Here is a 21,800-nt window from a genome sequence, read left to right on the forward strand (position 1 = left end):
CCAAAAACCCTATATGATACGAACTGTGAGGGAATTGAGGCATCCAGAGGTTAAATAACTAGATAATAGCTACACAGGTCATGAGTGCCAGAACCAGGATTCAAATCTTGGATCCAAGCTCTTAATTACGTATGTTGTTTCATATGAGAATCAGATGTGTTACAGGCCATTCTCAAGCTAACAACATTCCACCTACCGTTTCAGCCATGCTTGTTATTATAGTACTGAAGTACTTACACACCTGTTATCAAGCAGCTACTTCTCTGACACCTCTCAGCCTGCCCGAGCATCCTTTCCCTGACCCTGCCTCAGAAATACCGGCACACAGGGAACTTCTGGTTAGAATTTTTGAGTTTGTCAAATATTTTTATAATCACCCCAGAATACGTGCCGATGGTGTAAGTTACAGTTCTTAGGGGAAACAAAGCTGTCGGGTAAATAAAATACTCATAATCTGGAGTCACGTTTTACCAGAATTCCTCCAATTAAGCTGTGATAAAACGAAACCACCTCTTCTTGTGTTCCATTGCTGGACCACTATCTCCTCACACCCAGAGAGAGCATGAAAAGGTCATGCCCAAAATGCAAAAAGATCAAAGTTAGATAATTACTGGATTTTTAGCTTACAAAGGTGCTCATGATTTAAAGATTTTCAAGGGTAACTTTGACCCAATCATAAACTCTGCTGACTCTAGAACCTACACCCAGGATGCAAGAGGTCACCAGAGTACAGTTCTATGAAATGTCTACACAGTGTGCAAAAGGCATGTCCTTTGTTATTTATTTTATATTTATTAAATATAGAAAGGCAGAAGGTAATATGACAAAATATTAATGATTTCTGAGGAGGTAATTTTAGTTAGTAGATACATTTACTCTTTCAGCTTCATAATTGTCTGTATTTTCTAAATTTTCTACAAAGCACATGTACTAATTGTTATAACTTTTTTGGGGGATTCTAAATCAATGTTTCTTTGATGGTTTAAATTTATTTGCATGTATTACAATTAGTTCAAAGGAAATCTTTCTATTTCATCTACGTCAGGAAATCATCAGCTAGTTAGTCTCATCCCTTCAAACTCTGAGAATCGCTGATTCTGTGAAATATTGAATAAAATAAAAATTTAAAAAGTGAGAGAGCCTATAAAATAGTCACTATCCAAAAAATATCAGGTTGGATAAATTACTGTTAAAATCGCTAGCTAGGGGGCTTCCCTGGTGGCGCAGGGGTTGAGAGTCTGCCTGCCGATGCAGGGGATGCGGGTTCGTGCCCCGGTCTGGGAAGATCCCACATGCCGCGGAGCGGCTGGGCCCGTGAGCCATGGCTGCTGAGCCTGCGCGTCCGGAGCCTGTGCTCCGCAACGGGAGAGGCCACCACAACAGTGAGAGGTCCGCGTATCGAAAAAAAAAAAAAAAAAAATCTCTAGCTAGGTTTCAAAAGGACATGGTGTATAAATTCAGAGCAGGACTCCATGAAAGAACACCTTACAAATCTAAGACCCATGAGTTTATATTCTTGAATGATTAATATTTTAGAAGACAGCGGGGGCTGGGAGGGATGAATAGGCAGAACACAGAGAGCATTTTTAGGGTAGTGAACATACTCTGTATGATACCATAATGATGGAGATATTTGTCCAAACTCATAGACTGTACAACACCAAAAGTGAACCCTAATGTAGGTTATGGACTTTGTGTGTTATTATGTGCCAATGTAGTTTCATCAGCTGTGACAAATGCACCATCCGGTGAGTCATGGTGACAGTGCGGAGGCTATGCTTGTGTGGGTGCAGGGAGATACTGGAAATCTCTGGACCTTCCTCTCAATTTGGCTGTGAACTTAAAACTGCTCTAAAAATAAATAAATAACCTCCTTTTAAAATAATATATGCATAGCTGAAGGCAGTGTGATCTGATGAGAAGAAGATGGAGCTGCTCAAAAGAACTAAATTCTCAAAATAAATCCCAGCTATAAAAAAGAAACCATGTGGCGAAATTCTGATCATTACTGACTCTGGCTAATGGAGTGTATGCAGATTGCTCATTCTGGTTTTTTCCCACCTATATTTTTAAATTTTTATGACAAATTCTTTTAACTTTTAAATCCATGTTTTATTTTAAAAGAAAGAAAGGGAAAATGCACAGGATTGTTTTCAAACGGTATATGCATTTTCTTGAATCAATGCCATGACCAACCCAGAAGTAAGATGGCTCCTTCCTGAGAAAAAGTGAAGTGAAAATATGCTTAGAGTAGGAAGGGATGTCAGTGAAAACTTCTTTTGAAAAGTGAATACTAATGAGAACTCCTGGGAGGAATTGCAGGGGGCCCAGGTTCAATCCCTGGTCGGGGAACTAAGATCCCGCAAATGTGGTGAGGCCAAAAAAAAAAAAAAAAAGTGAATACTAAGCTTGGTCTTTATCTCCAGTTTGATAATAACAGCCATGTACGGCTTTTTCATTCTCAAAGGGAGAAAAAGAAACTGAATTAGAATATACAATATACACAAACATCTACGTATATATAATATGCTATCTTAATCATACATTTTATACATATATATGTAATGTATACATTATATACACAAATTCAATACATGTCACACACACACAATCAAAATGAGAAGATCTAATGTGTAACGTGGTGACTACAGTTGATAACACTGTATTGTACAAGTGTATTGTACAATACAATACTGTACAAAATACTGTATTGTACTGTACAATCTACTCTCTTGCTAAGAGAGTAGAACTTAAACGTTTTCACCAAAAAAAATAAAAAAGGTATATATGTGAGGTGATGGATGTGTTAATTAACTTGATAGGGGGAACCCTTTCACAATGTATATGTATATCAAATCATCATGATATACACTTTAAATATCTTACAATTTTATTTGTCAATTATACCTTGATAAAACAAAAAATACATTTTTTTGTATTTTTATATTTAATTATACAGAGAGAAATAAATTTCTAGGCCCAAGATGAAGCTGCTCTTATCCAGGGTGCCACATCAGCAAACCGAAACTTGGGTAACCTTTGTGTCCCTGTAAATGCTCCTCTTGACCGGAAGTGCAATATATTCAGTCAGCCAATCCCCAAAGGCCAAGCCAGCTCTGGGCCTTCTCACCCCAAACAAGACTGACTATGTGGCCCCAGCCAATCAGATATTTTCTATTATTCCCTTCCTTATTCTTTAACCTATAAAAGCTCCTCGCCTTCGGCCTTATTTTGCAGTTCTCTGAAAGGAGACTGTCCATGAAGTGTTAAATTTTGTTTGTATCACCTAAACTGCTTTCTTTAATCATTTTTAACATATATAATCAAAATGAGAAAAGGCCTTCTAAACATAAAAATCAACTGGATAAACCATATAGGCAAAAAGCAATAAACTGAACCACATAAAAAGTAAAACCTATACATTTTATTTAAAAACCATGAAAAAGTTAAGTAAATGCAAAAGAAATTGAAAGCAGGACAAAGAAGCCAAGTAGAGTGAGTGATGAGAGGAGGAGGGAGCCAGGAAGGGAACGGAGGAAATAAAAGGTGAGTGGGCAACTTTCTGGGGCGCCTGGGTTTCTAAAAGCACCCGGTGAGCCCCAGCCTTGAGGTCTCTTTTCTAAACAACCTTCTACCCCTGAGGCCCACTCTCCTATTCTTTTACAAAATTCCCCTTTTTTGCATAGACTGAGTTACAGGCGATCCAAAGGTCCTTGATCAGGACAGACAGTAGGTGGGCAATTCACAAAAGAAGTAATACCAGTGGTCCAAAAACACATGAATACATGAATATTTTCAAATTCACTAGTCACATTTCCAAAAGAGCAAACAGAACTGTAATACTATTTTTACCTATCAAATTGGCAAGTATTTTGTAAGATAAAAATATCGAGAATTAGTGCTTGAACCAAAAGTTGGTAGAATCTGCCCCAAAAGGCAATTTGGCAATATTTATCAAACTCTTTTAAAATGCCCATATACTGAATGTCATCTTTTACTTCTGGAGGTATACTCTAAAGAAAAACTAGGGAATATAGATTAAAAAAATATATATACAAGGAAGTTGACCATGAAATTACTTATTATAGGGACATACTGATGGGGAAATCAAATGTGCAAGAAATTAAATGACACAGTAAACTTCAAATATACAAAATACTTCAGATTTTTCTGATTTCCTTTTAAAGATAAATGCTCATTCTTACAATAGCCTACCACATACTTCCACAGTTATAGGCACAATCTTACTTAATAGCATTATTCTACACATGCTATTCTTTGTTTAAAACAGGTGTGACATGGGCAATTAACACAGCCATCACAGGAGTCTCATCATCTTTTTTTAAGGGGGTATAATATGGGGACTTGTACATCAATAATTTACTCACGTCTACAAAATGACAGCTAACACACACAGCGCTTGCCATTATGTCAGGCATTTTTCTAACTATTACATGTTTTTACATATACAAACTCCTTTAAGCATCAAAACAACTCTATGAAATAGGGGCTTTCCATTATTATGCCTGTTTGCAAAGTCGAAACAGCAGCACAGAAAGATTAAGGAACTTGCCCATGGTCACACAGTTAATAAAGCAGGAGAACTAGGTTTCCAACCCAGACAGTGCATTTTTTAACTATTTGCTCTTGTCTAATAAACTCTAGTTTCACCCGCTCATTATTGACAAACATGAGCTGGCCCAAACGTTTGCTGTTATAAACAATAAACATTCTTGTGTATTCATTTTACATAGTTATATAATTATCTCCATGAAATAAAGCACTGCAAGTAGAATTGATGAGTTAAAGAAAAAAGTTTTAATTTAAATACATATTGCCAATTCAGATGCATCAAAAATGTCCAGAGTTATTGAGTGTTTAATAAAGACAACGAGGACTTAGCATTCCTCAAAAATTATCAAAATAATATGTGTGTGGTTTTGCTTAGACATTTATATAAATGTATTAATACAGTAAATATATTAATATAACAAATATATGTTATATAGGTAAGAAATTAATAACAACGATTACCTACAGGTTTTAGAAGGCTAGGAACAAAGGGGAGTGCGGATAGGGTTGGAAGGCAACTTTTCAAAGCATACCTATATATAAATGTATGCATATTACACATTAATAGATGTATTAAACAATGTGAATGTCCTACCTATTCCAAAATTATATCTAAAATTATAATTTATCATGCAACTCTAGAAATAGAAGAGACCCAAGAGATAACCCAGTCTAATATCTTCATTTAATTTTACAAAATTTAATGATCAAGCACTTCACCCTGTATAAACAGTGCTAAATCTGTGATGCCTGATTTCAAGCCACAGCTCCTCCTATTACAGTACTAGCTCCCAGTGAAAACATCCATTGATACATTCCAAAAGTTAAGTGCCATGCCCCCTTGCCCTATAAAACAGGAATCTCACGACAAAGCATGGAAGATATCGAGTTCTTTGTACATACCTCTGTAAAACTGAAGAAGAGGCCAATGCCGCCAACAAATCTCAAAACTTCTCCTGCGTATTTTCCTATTATTGGAGCACAGGGTGAGCACTGGTGGCTGCTCTTCACACAGCTCTGTATCGATTTTCAAAAAAGAACTTTTATTTCAACGTACATTTATAATGAGCAGATTAAAAAAAAAAACACCACATAAAAATGACTGTCTGGAATATCACATCCAACCTGGAGCCATGGCTCTTTAGTAGCGTCCAAAATCGTAAGGTGGCTCCTAAGACTCCCACCCCCAGGGTACATGCCCTGAAGAACCACCCCTTGAGAGTGGATGGGATTCGTGAATAATGATGCACTGTCACTCTCCTGTTTATGTGGCATTACATAAGACACTGTCTTAATAAAGTGAAGAGATTTTCACACTGCCTTTGATGCCATGTTGTGAGATGGCTGTATAGTTAAGACCTGAGCAGCATCTAGGAACTTAGAGACACCAGAAAGAAAATGGGACTTCAGTCCTACAACTACCAGAAGCTGAATTCAACCAACAATAGCTTGGTAGAAGACCCCAAACCTGAGACGAGATTGTAGCCCTGGCCAATACCTTGACTTCACTCTGGTGAGATCCTGATGAACAGAGGACCTAGCTAAGCTATATGCAGGCTCCTGACTTAGGGAAACTAAGACAATAAACGGGTGTTGTTTTAACCACTAAAATTGTGATAATGTATTATATAGCAATAGAAAACTAATAACCCACAAAAGAGGACACAACGAGGGGATGTCCAGCTCAGGGCTCAGCGAGGGGGTAATAGGAGTTTCCCCAAAATATGAACCCATGTAAACTTCCCAGGAGAGCCAAGCTCCAAGCTCCAAGTCCATCCCCATACGGGATTGGGCTGGACTTGGGAGGTCAGTGGTCTGGCCTGGGGCAACAGGAAGGCTCTAATTGATCTATCGCTAGCTCAGCTCCCAGAGAGAAAGGGCATGAAGTTGTGATGGGGAAGAAGGGAGAGAGGAAAGAGGGTGGTTCCTTGTGTCCTCCACCCTGGGGATGTTTAGCTGGTTGAGAAGCCCAATTTAGTACAGACCACTCCCCTCCTACCACCTGATAGGCTTCCAAACCAAGATATTTACTTGCTGATCTGCTGTTATTTCTCTTTCACAACTTGTTCTAGGAGGATTTGACTGGGAAGGAATTAGGGGCAAAGAACCAAAAGCATCCGTGTCTGGCTGGGCCCTGGAATATTCAGTATCCTCAGAATGGATATTTGAGAACAGATAATTGATACAATAGTGTACACGGAATGTAATGCTGGTATATAAAAAACACTTTAAAAGTGCAATTCAGCATCAGAAAGTCCACTTCTTCCATGTTAACTATTATTCATCTGTATGCAATACATCTCCAAAAAACATTTCATACTTTGTACTTACAGCCAGACAGGTGTCATTTGGGTTAAAACTTCGGAACCCACAGCAGTTTAAATTTCTCTGGATGTCATTTCGAGCACTTGCTGTATTGTTCCAACCAACTTCCAAAAGCTGACCCTAGAAAACGCATTTAAACATACATTAAAATGTGTCATCCTGGGACTTCCCTGAAGGTCCAGTGGTTAAGACTTCACCTTCCAAGGCAGGGGGTGCAGGTTCAATCCTTGGTCGGGGAGCTAAGATCCCACATGCCTCGTGGCCGAAAAAACAAAACATAAAACAGAAGCAATATTTTAACAAATTCAATAAAGACTTTAAAAATGGTCCACATAAAAAAAAAATCTTAAAAAAAAGTGTCATCCCTGCATAAAATGTATAAAGCTGGTGCCTGCAACTCTTAAAACTGAGTGCACCTAATATAATACTCTTTATAAGAGCATCAAAACTTTTCAAAGGGTTACACTTCAATCTGTAACGAAAAGAAGGCGTGATTTCTATCCCAAGAATAAAACGTCTTCACGTTCACACGTGATTTAAAAGAAGCACTTAGGTCAAAGGACTAGTTTTCAGAGTGTAGCAAGACAAATTTTCCATTGCCCCAAAAGAGAGACCCATATTCTTCAAACAAATTAGAGTTTGAAGAGAATAATTGCCAGAATGAAACCACAAACATTCTGGAGCAAATGTTTCATTGCATAGAAGTAGGGAAAGACTGGGTGAATATCCATTAGCAGGAGCACTTTTTACCCAGTGAGGGCAAAATCCTACTTCAAGGATGCAGAAAATAGCAACACGTGGTGTTTTAGGGCTGTAAGCAGCCCCACTAAAGCAATGAGGAACAAAAGACTTCAGTTATGTGGAGTGAAAGGGCATCCTGAACAAGAAGAAATTATTTTATATTCCAATCATTCCTCCCCCTTTCTTCCTACATGTACTATGTGGTATAATAAAGTAGAAAGAAAAAAAATCTTTGCTTACCTGTTGCTCCTGGTTCAGGGCTAAACAAGCACATGATACGGAAAACTGGACAATAAATACAAGTAAGAGAATAATCATGTACTGAGAATCAAAGTTAAGGAAAGCTCTGGAAATGCTTAAAATAACATAAAACAGAGTTACTGGCAACTTCACAACTCCCTAGAAGGAAGTCACCCAGAAAACAGACCAAATGGCACTTAGAGAAAGTGCAAGAAGAATACACGTAATTTTTATTTTGATAATACACTGTAGGTATAATTATATAGAAAAATACTAACAATAATTATTTAAATGCTGATCTATTATAGAGAAAAGACTTGTGGTTGCCAAGGGGGAGGGGAGTGGAGAGGGATGGATTGGGAGTTTGGGATTAGCAGATGCAAACCGTTATACATAGGATGGATAAACAACATAGTCCTACTGTATAGCACAGGGAACTATATTCAATATCCTGTGATAAACCATAATGGAAAAGAATATGAAAACAATATATATGTATAACTGAGTCCCTTTGCTATACAGCAGAAATTGAACACAACATTGTAAATCAACTATACTTCAATAAATTATTACTTCAATAAATTATTAAAAATAAATAAATAAAAATAAAAAGCTGATCTATTATAATTTCATTTAGATTAAAATAAAAATTCTTACATAGATAAAAAAGGAAATAAGTAGAGATAAATGTATGTAAGCTTTCTTAATATCAACTCTTAAAAAAAACATTGTGAAATTCTCAACCAAATATTAATGACTTGGAAAGGACATACAAGTCTCTGAATCAGTTCAATGTAACTGAATTTGCAACACATAAATAGGATGATACTGAACTTGCAGAATACATTCGTCATGATGTGAAATGGAGAGAGAATATGTAAACATACAATAACTTAACCCTAAGAAATGTTCCTAATGTTGGTTGGACAAATACGCATAATGCTTGCCAGGAGTTGCTCTCTGGCAATTAATTTCCTAATGGTTATTTTAAATTAGTTGTAGTTATCACAGGAGTAATCAGTAAGATAAGAGCAAACCCAGGTGGGGTATAAATCCCACCTGTAAAAGAGGATACAAAAAAAAGCAACACCTGATGGTGTTTCACGGCTCCGATCAGCCCCACTAATGCAATCAGGAACAAGAAGATGCCCACTGCGATGACCACACCGACCACCCGGAGACTGGAAATCAGCCCGAAGCCGATGCCCCACGCTGCAATTCCAATGAGCAGCAGACTAACCAACTGCAAAAACAACCACAAAGGGCAGTGATGGGGGGGGGGGGAGAAGAAAGAGAGGAAAAGCGTCAATTTATGTATTAATATCAAGAACATTTTTCAGGCACCTACTTAGTATCTTACAAATGATTGCTAACACTCAATACTAGAATACACACATGATCTCACAGATAGTATTGTCTTAACAAGTTATATTAATCCTTGGCCGTGTTTTTGTTTTTTGTTTTTGCAGTACGCGGGCCTCTCACTGTTGTGGCCTCTCCCGTTGCGGAGCACAGGTTACAGACGCGCAGGCTCAGCGGCCATGGTTCACGGGCCCAGCCGCTCCGCGGCATGTGGTATCTTCCCGGACCGGGGCACGAACCCGCGTCCCCTGCATCAGCAGGCGGACTCTCAACCACTGTGCCACCAGGGAAGCCCATTGGCCGTGTTTTTAAAACACAAACAATAATCTATAAAATTATTATGGAGCCTCAGAGGCCATCTGGCTTACTAAACCTAAACGATTTCTACTTAAGCTTTTGAAATAATAGCGTATGTAAAACTTTTAGACACCAACACATCTCAGTCCGACATACTGGTTTCTTCACGTGGAAATCACATATCTTTCCTTCAAAGCCCCGGACTGGGGCTTCCCTGGTGGCGCAGTGGTTGCGAGTCCGCCTGCTGATGCAGGGGACACGGGTTCGTGCCCCGGTCCGGGAAGGTCCCACGTGCCGCGGAGCGGCTAGGCCCGTGAGCCATGGCCGCTGAGCCTGCGCGTCCGGAGCCTGTGCTCCGCAACGGGAGAGGCCACAACAGTGAGAGGCCCGTGTACTGCAAAAAAACAACAACAAAAAAAAGCCCCGGACTGTAACCTTCTCTGTGCTGCCTTCCCAGTCCCCAGCAAACTAAATTCATCTCTCCATTCTCTGAGCAATCTCTGTTCTTCAAATATGGTTCCACTGTTCCCTTCAACACATTAACATTCGTTTCCAAGCCTGTCTCTCCTAGGAGTCTCTGAGCAACTTAGAGACCCCATCTTTTCACTTCTCTTTATCCCCAGAACCTATCACAGAACCTCGCCTTTGGAACAGTCAAAATATCTCACAATATTGTTGATGAAATGAATTGCTTTAGATATCACTGGCTATTCTGTGAGAATTCAAACATAGAGAGAGACTATTAAAACTTTTAGGATGAAAAGAGTATAAGAGATTTTAGCTACTCAGAGTAAAAATGGCATTCTGAGCAAGAAGAAATTACTTTACATCCCAATCATTTAATTTATATTCTTATAAAACAAAATCAAGTGTAAGAGGTAAAACACATGCCTCAATCAGTTATTACCTGTAAAACTCAAAGTTACAGTTACTTCTTTAAAATAACACTTAAATAGCATGCCATATAAAGATTATAATCAACTGATAGAAGATACAACTTAAATAGGTATGGGGGGGCGGGGTGGAGGGTGGAACAGGGAAGAGACAGTATCTTCAAGTCAATCGAGAGTCAGCCATTTCCTGGAGCAAGCTGACAGCTTAATACCTTGTTGGGAGGAATCAAAGTATGTAAAATAAACTTTCTAGCACCACTTCAAGGCTTAATAAACTTTGTTTTGAGATACAAAATAAATCATCACTCACTCAAATGGTTCTATACTCAAATGTGTAATTTTTTATAAGTGTAGTCATTGTTTATCAGACACAATTTTTAAATGCCTTGGTATGTAAAACTTCTTATATGTATAGACATACAAGTAAAATGGCTAAATATGGACAAATACAGCAGCTATTTGTTTTTTTGGGTTTTTTTTTTTTGCGGTACGCGGGCCTCTCACTGTTGTGGCCTCTCCCGTTGCGGAGCACAGGCTCCGGACACGCAGGCTCAGCGGCCATGGCTCACGGGCCCAGCCGCTCCGCGGCATGTGGGGTCTTCCCGGACCGGGGCACGACCCCGTGTCCCCTGCATCGGCAGGTGGACTCTCAACCACTGCACCACCAGGGAAGCCCAGCTATTTGTATTTTTATCCATTTATTATAAAGCAGCAAAATTGGAGAATGAAAGCAACTATCTATAGCATGATAGGAACAAGTTATGGAGTTATATGGACTTGATGTTCTCCACTGAATTAGTACACAGAGGAAGTTTTTCTTTTTAGAGGGAGAAGAGGAAAAACTTCTCACAAATACTGCTACCCAGAAATTAGTCCTCCTCATTTTCTCAAATGCTTCTTCTCAGCAGATCCATTTGCTTCTGTCTCATTTTTATCAACTCACAGTCTTCTCACAACTTCAAACAATCTTGGATTGAGAAAAAGTCCTTGGGCGCATCACAAATGAGCTTATTTCTGACTTTGTTATACCCGAATATAACACATTTCCTTTCACGAGGTGTAAAAGGCAGAAGCCTGAAGGAGGTGTCAAGGAAGGAGAGGAAGATAATGCCAGAGGGGCCTCACCTCAGTGAGGGGAGAGAGCGATGCTTAGCATAGTCAACAAACACTGAAGATGGTCCACAGTCTCAACACATCAGAGCAGCTTGCTGTATCGGTCAGGGTTCTCCAGAGAAACAGAACCAATAGGATATATATTGAGAGAGAGTGAGAGAGAGAGATTTATTTGAAGGAACTGGCTGATGGAACTGTGGGGTCCACTAAGTCCAGAATGTGTAGGACGGGATGACAGGTTGGAAATTCTGACACGATTTCAGTGATACAGTCTTGAGACAGAATTCCTTCTCCTTTAGGAAACGTAGTCTTTGTGCTTAATGCTTTCATGTTTCATATCGTACATGAGGCCCATAACTACTTAAACTCAACTGAGGGTACATGTTAATCACAACTAAAAAATACCTTCAGAGCAACATCTAGACTGATGCTTGAAAAAGCATCTTGGCATCACAGCCCAGCCAAGGTGACATATAAAATTAACCAACACTTGGCAGCTTCAAGTCCTGGGTGTGATGACTATTTACTAACTTAATTAAATTCAGGGGCAGGACATTTACCCTATATTTCTTTGAGTCTTAGGGCCAAAAAGATCAGAAGCGTGCATAATATGACACATAAAATTCTTCTAACCCACCGTTTTAAAGAATCCTTTGGGAATTGTACCAAATCCTTAACAACATTAACGAAATTCTTATCACGAGTTAAATATTCATCAACAAATGGTTGGTGCCCACTACACATGGAAGCCAGAGAAAAGCTACCCCTAAATACTGAAATTTAAATTCTTATAATTTTCATATGAAATAAAATATGTTCCTTTGATTTTTTTTTCAACCATTTAAAAATGTAAAACCACTCTTAGTCGGCAGGCTGTACAATAATAGGCAATGGAATGGATGTGGTCCATGGGCTGCAGCTCGCTGACTCTCATTCTAGAATTCAATGTAGGAGATAATGAAAAACTACAATGGGACAAATCATTGCTATGTCAGAGATTTTTACAAAGTGGGTCAGAGTAGAGAACAATAATCAAAAATATCCAGATAAACAGAACACATCAAAGACTGCAAAGGAACCATAACAGAACACATAGTAGGCTGAAAAGTGACCCCAACTGAATATTACCGTATACAGCAAAAGAATGAATGCTATATCACATGGCAAAAGATGTGACTCAATTAAGGGTCTAAAAGGGACAAGCTTATCCTGGATTATCAGGCAGCCTCTAAGTGTCATCAAAAGTATCCTTACGAGAGAGGCAGAGGGAGAGTAGAGACAGAGAGAGGAGACAGCAATATCAAGACAGAGGCAGAGGGTGATGTGACCACAAGGCAAGGGATGCTGGCAGCCACCAGAAGACAGAAGAGACAAAGTGGCAAGGAGGCAAGGAACAGATTCTCCCCTAGGGCCTTCAGAGGGAGTGCAACCACTTACTTGATGGTGAACTTCTGGCCTCGTGAACTGTTAGAATAGCTTTCTGCTGTTTTGAAGCCACCATGTTTGTGGTAATCTGTCACAGCAGCCCACGCAAAACAATTCTCGCATTTGGAGATGAACAAGTCAGGAATGCATGTTACAGAAAGCTGCGTGATATTTTACCATCAACGTAATCCCTACCATGTAGCTGGAGTGAATTATTCAGGTATCCCTTGTCAGTACCCTCCCAGCAAACCAAATCCTTTATTGACAACAGCAGCATTTCAACAAAAGGAGAAAACTGCTCTCTGCTCTCTCAGCTACCCAAGTTACAGGCGTATTAATAATGAGAATCTTTTCCCCTTTGAAAAATAATGTCTATAACTAAAAGGGGGGTAGGGCACTTTATCACTTCTATAAGAAGTTCTAGCTTCCAGACTAGGCTTTATGCTGTTATTGAAAACATCATCTAGAACATTCACAAGTATCTTTGCTCTGATTTTTTTTTTCTAGGTAGGAGAAGAAAAAGGTTGCACCCTTCTATGTACCTCTCACTCGAGAGTATTCCTCACCAAGTTCGCTCTGCTGTGTCTCTAATATAGTTTTAGTCATCCCCGTCAATGATACTAGGCACCTCTCCTTCAAAAACATTTGAGAGGATGTATCACTTTCTTATTGCCATTTTAACAAATTAGCACAAGCTTAGTGGCTTAAAACACCACAAACGTATTCTCTTGTAATTCTGGAGGTCAGAAGTCCAACATGGGTCTTACTAAGCTAAAGTAACGGTGTCAGTAAGACTTCATTCCTTCTGGAAGCTCTAGGGGAGAATCCATTTCTTTGCCTTTTCTAGCTTGTAGGAGTCACTTGCACTCCTTGGCCGGTATATCCCCTTTCTCCATCTTTAAAGCCAGCTGTGTTGTATCTTCAAATTTCTCAGACTGCAACCTGCTTCTCTAAGCACATCACTTTCTCTGAGTATAAGCCACTTACATCCCTCTTATACAGACCTTTGTGATTATATAGGGCCCCCAGTAACCCAGAATAATCGACTATCTCAAGCTGCTTAATTTAATCACATCTTCAAAGCCCGTTTTGCTATATAAGGTCACATATTCACAGGTTCTAAGGATGAGGATGTGAAACTTTGGTGGGAGAAGAGTATTACTCATCCTACCATAGAACTTGGGCAACTGAGTTACCCACGTAACTGAGTCCTTCCTGCTACTTATACTTTAAAATATTGAAAAAGACAACATTTTATTTAAATATTTAGCTGAGGGACTTCCCTGGTGGTGCAGTGGTTAAAAATCCACCTGCCAATGCAGGGGACATGGGTTCCAACCCTGGTCCAGGAAAATCCCACATGCCGTGCAACAACTAAGCCCATGCACCACAACTACTGAGGTTGTGCTCTAGAGCCCTCGAGCCACGACTAATGAAGCCCGTGCGCCTACAGCCCACGCTCCGCTACAAGAGAAGCCACCGTAATGAGAAGCCCGTGCACCGCAACGAAGAGTAGCCCCTGCTTGCCGCAACTAGAGAAAGCCCGCGCACAGCAACAAAGACCCAATGCAGCCAAAAATAAATTAATTAAAAAAAAGATAAATAACTTTTAAAATAATATATATTTATTTATATGTATATTTATATATATATAGCTGAGTGCAGAGAAACTATGGGAAATTCCCACAGGCCAGAAAGGAAAGGAGAACTGAAAGTCAGACGGCAAGCATACAACTGGCACTGTGTGGCCATGAGAGGGTGCAAAGGAATTCCCAGATCAGAACTGTCCCTAAAGGGGAAGGACTTGGGTTTTAAACCAGGCAGAAGCGGGAAGCTGAACTAAGATCCTTGCATGTCTAGACCTCCAGAAAGCTGTATTTCCAGTGTAAAAGGTCACAGAAAGGTCACTATACAAAATCAACAGCATGCTGATGCACCTCCAAATCTCTTCATGCACTTCCTTAAAAGCAATTTGTAATAGGTCCCCAAAATATGACGTACATATAAATAAATCTAAAAGAAGTATTACGACACATCCATGGAGAAAATTATGAAATGAATTGAAGAACATGGAAAAGACCTAAATTAAATGAAGAGATTTATCATGTTCATGGTGGGAACACTCGTTATAATAGAGCATCAATTCACCTCCAATTTAGCCTACAAACTTCACGTATTTCTAGTCAAAGTCTCATGGTTTTGGGTAAAAATTTATACAATGATCCGTTAAGTTACATGGAAGAATAAATGTCATCAAAGAGCTAGGAACATTTTTAAGAAGATTAAAGAGAAAGGCCTGTGTCTGCTGCACTTTTTCTCAGCCCAGCTACACTGTCACTAGCACCCTGCATAAGAAATGCTCCTAGTGGCAAATCAATCTTTGTCAGTGGTCACATTTAACTGTCCCAAATTCTGTCTTTGTTATTGCTTTCACCATGCTCTTCAAAACCTGAGCCTGACTCTATAGCTTTTGAATGTGTTTTATTTTTTTTATTTAGTAAAATTAAATATATAAATAAAACTAAAAGAACTAAAGAAGTTAAAAAAAATCCAAACAAACATCAGAATTTATTATAATGGTTTGGTAATTAAAATCAAGTAACTAAACAAACCAACAGTGTGGGCTTGATGAGATATGGAATTCTACATCAGTAGGGAAAGAGCAGTCTTTAATTAATAGCTCTTCCACAACTACCTTCCCATTTTGAAAAATAATAGTAGTAATCTCTACCTCATGCCATAGATTTAAAGCCTAAATATAAAAAGCAAAATTTTAACTTTTGGGGAAAAAAATACAGAAAGATATTTTGCCTTTGTGGTTAAAGAAACACTCTTAAACAAGACCCCCCAAAAGCACGTATAATACAAATATGTCATTTACTACATACAAGAAGTATTCAAAATATTTTACATTTATTAACTAATTCAGTCTTCTCAACAACCCTAAGACGTAGGTAGTACTATTGCCTCCATTTTCCAGATGGGGGAAGTTGTGCACAGAGATGTTAAGAAATTAGCTCAAGGTTACACAGCAAGGAAGGGATAGAACTGCGATATGAATCCATGTTCTAACCCACCAAACTATACCTCACATTAAAATTTTAAATTCTATATGATAAAAAAAACAGAAAAATGTCAGATATGCCTAGGACTAGAAGATATTTCCAGCACAGAAGTATATATTAAAGAACACTTACAAATCAATTTAAAAGGACAAAAAGCACACTGAAAAGTGGTCAAAGGTAATGAGAGGCAGTTCACTGAAGAAGAATCCAAAAGGCCAATAAACAAATGAAAGATGTTAGATCTCATTATATATCAGGAAAGCAAAAATTAGAACAATGAGGTACTCACTAGTGAACCTCAGAGTGGATCTCACATTCACTAGATTGGCAAACATTAAGCCTGATGACACGAGGATGCAGAGAACCTAGAACTCACATTCCAGTAGAAGTGTCAACTGTTGCAGGCACTTTACAGAACAATTTGGCAGCACCTCAAAAAGTTACAGATACGTGTCTCTTACTAACCCAGCAATTCTGCTTCTAGGTTAATATCCAAGAAAAATGCCCATGTCCCCAGCCAGACATACATGTATTAGGATTTTACTGCAGCCTTGGTTGTAATAGTAAAAAATGTAAAACAACCTCAAACACCAAGACTAGGGAATTCACAAACTCTGGTGTGATCACACAGTAGTATACAAGTGTTAATCTATTTCTATTAAATCTATAAATTCCAAACATAAAAATAAAACAAGTTGTATAAATATTGATAAAACAGACCATTTACATAAGTTTGCAAACACAAAAACAACACTTTAGGACTTCCCTGGTGGCGCAATGGTTGCAAGTCCGCCTGCCGATGCAGGAGACACGGGTTCGTGCCCCGGTCCGGGAAGATCCCACATGCCGCGGAGCGGCTGGGCCCGTGAGCCATGGCCGCTGAGCCTGCGCGTCCGGAGCCTGTGCTCCGCAACGGGAGAGGCCACAACAGTGAGAGGCCCGCGTACCGCAGAAAAAAAAAAAAAAGAATCCACCTGCCAATGAAGGGGACATGGGCTCGAGCCCTGGTCTGGGAAGATCCCACATGCCACGGAGCAACTAAGCCCGCGAACCACAACTACTGAGCCCACACGCTGCAACTACTGAAGCCCACGCGCCTAGAGCCCGTGCTCCGCAACAAGAGAAGCGACCGCAATGAGAAGCCCGAGCACAGCAAGGAAGAGTAGCCCCCGCTCTCGGCAACCAGAGAAAGCCCATGCGCAGCAACGAACACCCAACGCAGCCAAAAATAAATTATTTTTAAAAAAACCCACTATATTTTCTCTGTGGTTGATTACCAGATCAAATTGTCATATATAAACATGCATAGAAATGACGTATGCTGATTTTAGGATAGTGAGTATGATACTTTTGGTGGGGATGGAAAGGGAACAGAGAGGGGCCCTTTATAACTTTGAACCTCTTAGGAAGAGACATAGCAAAACACTGACATTTGTGAAATCAGGCTGTTGGGATCACATGAGTCCACCATATTACTTTCTGTGCACATAAAGCATTTCCAAGTTACAAGTAGCCTGAAAATGTAACAACCCTTTTCTTACTGGAACACCAATACTAAATTCTTCCGCTTTGCTTTCCTCTGTAAATCTGTCCAACTTGCCTCATCCAACCTTTTTCCTCACAATTCCCCAAACATGGCTACTCGCATCAAGATATTCTCATTTGTCTCTCAAATATTTCACATTAATTCCCAACTGTGCATCTCCAGGTACTGCTCACATTCTCCCCTACAATTTGCACCCACTTAAGAAAAAGGAAGGCTTTCAAATGAAGGTGGTAGAGACCTGAAGACAGTAGGTAGTAATTCATTGACTCTCCACTTGTTTATAACAGAAAGTGAAGCTCTAGGTCTGTCATACTTGGGAAGACTCACGTGTGCATCTTGACACCACCCTATCACCTCCTTCTGGTACCCGAGTCCTAAATACACATTCTCATTTGTAACGTGGAAGAGAACATGATTTAACTGTCCAATCAAAGACAAATTTTTCATTTATTACCACAACAGAGAAACTGTCCAAACATAAACTTACTTAAGTGACTCAATTTTATGATAAACCCCCAAAATATGTTTGGGTTTTTTGGGGTTTTTCTAAACATTTATTTATTTATGGCTGCATTGGGTCTTCATTGCTTCTTGCGGGCTTTCTCTAGTTGCGGTGAGTGGGGGCTACTCTTCCTTGCGGTGCGCAGGCTGCTCATTGCAGTGGCTTCTCTTGTTGCGGAGCACGGGCTCTAGGCGCGCGGGCTTCAGTAGTTGTGGCACAGGGGCTCAGTAGTTGTGGTTCGTGGGCTCTAGAATGCAGGCTCGGTAGTCATGGCGCACTGGCTTAGTTGCTCCGCGGCATGTGGGATCTTCCCGGACCAGGGCTCGAACCTGTGTCCCCTGCATTGGCAGGCAGATTCTTAACCACTGCACCACCAGGGAAGCCCTGTTTGGATTTTTTAATAAAGCAAAATTGAAAACATAAATGTTTTTGGGTGTGACTGCTGTCTCTAACACACTGTAACAAAAATCCCCAAGTACTCATAATTAACTTTTTAAATTAGAAACAACACCTAAAGTTTTATGATATGCCTCTAATTAGATCTGATTATCAGTGTTTCTTTAACTTTTACTAAGAAGGAGCCTTTTAAAGGTAATAATGAAGCAATTTATTTCTGAATAGTGGTAATTGTATGTTATGGCTGGTTTGTAATTTTGAAGAGAATGGGATTATGTGAAGTCTTCCAAATGAGTGATATAAAAATTATGGATTCCAATAAGATTCTAACTGTATAATTAAAAAGCCTGCTTGTAACTAGAACCTGGTAGACAAAGAAACTGCATGAATTTTTTGTTTAATAATAACAACAGTTTCCTTATGAGACCAATGGTAATAGAAAGTAAATTTAGACCTATGACAAATAGTTTCCTTCCTTTGGGAGACAGAAGGCTGATAAAAACAAATTATGGATCTGTTAACTTGTTGATAGCAATGTTATTTATGAACAGGAAGCGCCAACCTTTCCTGTTCTCTCTTTAAAACAAAGAAAAGTGAATCATACAAAAAATGAGCTTTTAAAGGAGACAGTACAAAAGCTAAAATTTCTGAAAAGCCATGCCAAGGCAAGATTATAAAAGTGTCTATAACTGGTATTGCTTCCCCAAGCAAATCCTTAAAAAAGGAGGTGGTGGCAAAACTATTAGTGCGCACATGGATAGATTCTTTTTTAAAAAAAATTTATTTATTTTTATTTTTGGCTGCATCGGGTCTTAGTTGCGTGGGATCTTTCATTGTGGTGCCCTGGCTTCTCTCTAGTTGAGGCTCGTGGGCTCAGTAGTTGCGATGCGTGGGCTTAGTTGCCCCGTGACATGAGGGATCTTAGTTCCCTGACCAGGGATCGAACCCGCATCCCCTGCATAGGAAGGAGAATTCTTAACCACTGGACTGCCAGGGAAATCCCATAGATTCTGATGAAGGAGGGCACTAGCGGCACAAAGCTATCTGGCCAGTGACCCTAACCGAGTCCCCTCATTTTATAGGTGATAAATCAGAGTAGCAAAATGACATACCCAAAGACAGAGGCAGAACTGTGGCAACCTTTCTGTTTGGTGCATTTTTTTCTTCCTGTAGGACCATATCATAGTGCCTAGCAACATAGTTAAGTAATTTTTAACATCGAGATATAATAGTAAAGACAATATTATAATGCATAAGAAACTGTAGTTCTTGCTTTGTAGCCACATTGATATAGGTTTGACTAGCGTCTCCTTGACTTACTTCCTATGAGATCTGGTTGCACAGTCATGTATAAACGAACAATAAGGTCCTCACTCATACAACTTTGCTATTAGTTAACTACCAAATCCTTGCTTATTCATTTTGTGCTTATTTTTCTTTTACCCGACCTAGAAAATTTGTCACATATGCCAACATTCATACACAAGCACACAGTGCATTGCCTGGAGGAGGGGAGCAAGAAATCCTAGTCGGGATGCACAGTCTTTATTTTTGAGATCACTCTAGCAAATAAAATTATTTAAAACTAATAAACATGTATTTACGCACTTTTTGGATCAATTACACACAATGCCACTCCAGAAGAAAGAAAAAAAGTGTTGTGCATAATGTTCTTTACAATCTAGCTTAAGTAGGTGTTGAAGCATTAAACCACTACAGTAGGCCTTTCACATGATGGAGTTGCTAGAACATTCTAGAATTAGGAATAGAAGATTCAAATTCCTACTCAGAGGACAAGTGATCTCTGTAGGGGACATACAGTGTTTTTACAACCCAGCACATACATTTCTTATAAAACCCATAATCACAGTGTCTCACTGGCCCCCTCTAACCACTGCCAGCAGCAATCATGGTTGCTCATCCTCCTACACACAGTGATTGGTTCATGGGTTGGGTCCATAAACCAACAGGGTTAATTAGTATGTCCCATATGATCATACAGGAATATTGAAAGAGAAAAAAAGGGTTCCTCTGGTATAGCAAGCCATAAGGACAATTAAAATTGATTCTGCCAGTGGCCATCTTGCACATGGAAAGTTCTGGCCTCAAAAAGAATCTACGCAGAGGCAAGCTGGGCTGAGAAGTGGATAGAAGAACAAGAGAGTTCTGACCTTTTCTGAGCCCCTTGATCCAGCCATACTTGATGATCCAACTATTGAATCTCCCAATTATATCCTTCTAAGAGTTTGTGCTATCTCGCCAACACATTCTTTTAAGTTCATTTATAACTTATAAAGAATTCTGGTCAAGGCAAGCTCCACCTTGCAAGTGTTTATCATAACATTTTTAATACTTGCAAACTTGCAGTGACCCTGTCTACCTTCCCCACTGTGACCACCTTCCCCGCCTAGACTAACTCTAAATCCGTCACTTTGTCAATGGGCTTTTACAAAACAGGAGCACTCCCTTTTAGCCTAAAAGACCTCCCTGAAACTTTTTACTCTAAGGACCACACGAGAAGTGACTCAGTGGGCCAGAGAAATGTCCTAGGCCACCTCCCTCCTGCAAACACCCTCCCCAGGCTTACCAAATTGAACTCCAGCCTCAATTTTACTGCTGAGCAGGTCAGTGGTTGCCTGCAAATTGGGAGCAAAGGTTATGTGCCAGGAGAGAGGGATTACAAAGGAGGATAAGGAAACTTTGGGGGTTGATATGTTCAAGGTCGTGAAAGCAATGATGGCTTCACAGGTGTATATATGTGTCACAACTTTATCAAATTTATACTTTAAATGTGTGCAGCTTATTGTATGTCATTAATACCTCAATAGAACTATTCTAACACACACACACACACACACACACACACACAGAGCTTTATGAGGAAAAGCATTTTACAGCGTTATCCTTCTTCCAGCAGGGAACAAATCCTAATGCCTAGAGTTGCAGATGTAATTGGGTGACAAAGAAGAAAGTCACATACCAAGGATGGTAGGGCAGGATAATTGGGACCTTGATAACATGCTTGCATTGTGCACCTTCTCTAGATTACCTACTTCTAGACATCTTGCTACATGAAAATAATACAGCTTACTATTCGAAGCAGCAGTAGCTGCGTTTCTCTTACCAGCAGCTGGACTCTATTCCTAATACGGTAGTCTTTGATGGTCTTTAACTTAAAGCCAATAGATCAGGTGATTCCCATGCCGGCTATCTTTTGTTTCTAATCTCAGAATAAAGTCCAAATACCAGGCTGACAAATCCAAGAATGCGAAGGGCCTGGCTTACCTCTCAAGGTAACTCATTAGCCACTATTCCCCACCTCC

General features: G+C 39.5%; 1 protein-coding gene across 2 annotated transcripts in view; it reads right to left on the reverse strand.

The window, feature by feature from the left end:
- Window positions 1-21,800, reverse strand: part of TSPAN13 (tetraspanin 13) — a 39,921-nt gene that overhangs the window by 8,682 nt on the left and 9,439 nt on the right. For both annotated transcript variants that reach the window (XM_067746223.1, XM_067746224.1), the window contains exons 2-5: window positions 8,954-9,121; window positions 7,879-7,959; window positions 6,904-7,017; window positions 5,476-5,589 (exon numbers count right to left, since the gene is read on the reverse strand). In XM_067746223.1, coding sequence (XP_067602324.1) covers window positions 5,476-5,589; window positions 6,904-7,017; window positions 7,879-7,959; window positions 8,954-9,121 — 477 coding nt within the window. The remainder of the gene's footprint in view (window positions 1-5,475; window positions 5,590-6,903; window positions 7,018-7,878; window positions 7,960-8,953; window positions 9,122-21,800) is intronic.

The sequence above is a fragment of the Pseudorca crassidens genome, chromosome 8 (genome assembly GCF_039906515.1).
Source record: "Pseudorca crassidens isolate mPseCra1 chromosome 8, mPseCra1.hap1, whole genome shotgun sequence".
Taxonomy (NCBI): Eukaryota; Metazoa; Chordata; class Mammalia; order Artiodactyla; family Delphinidae; genus Pseudorca; species Pseudorca crassidens.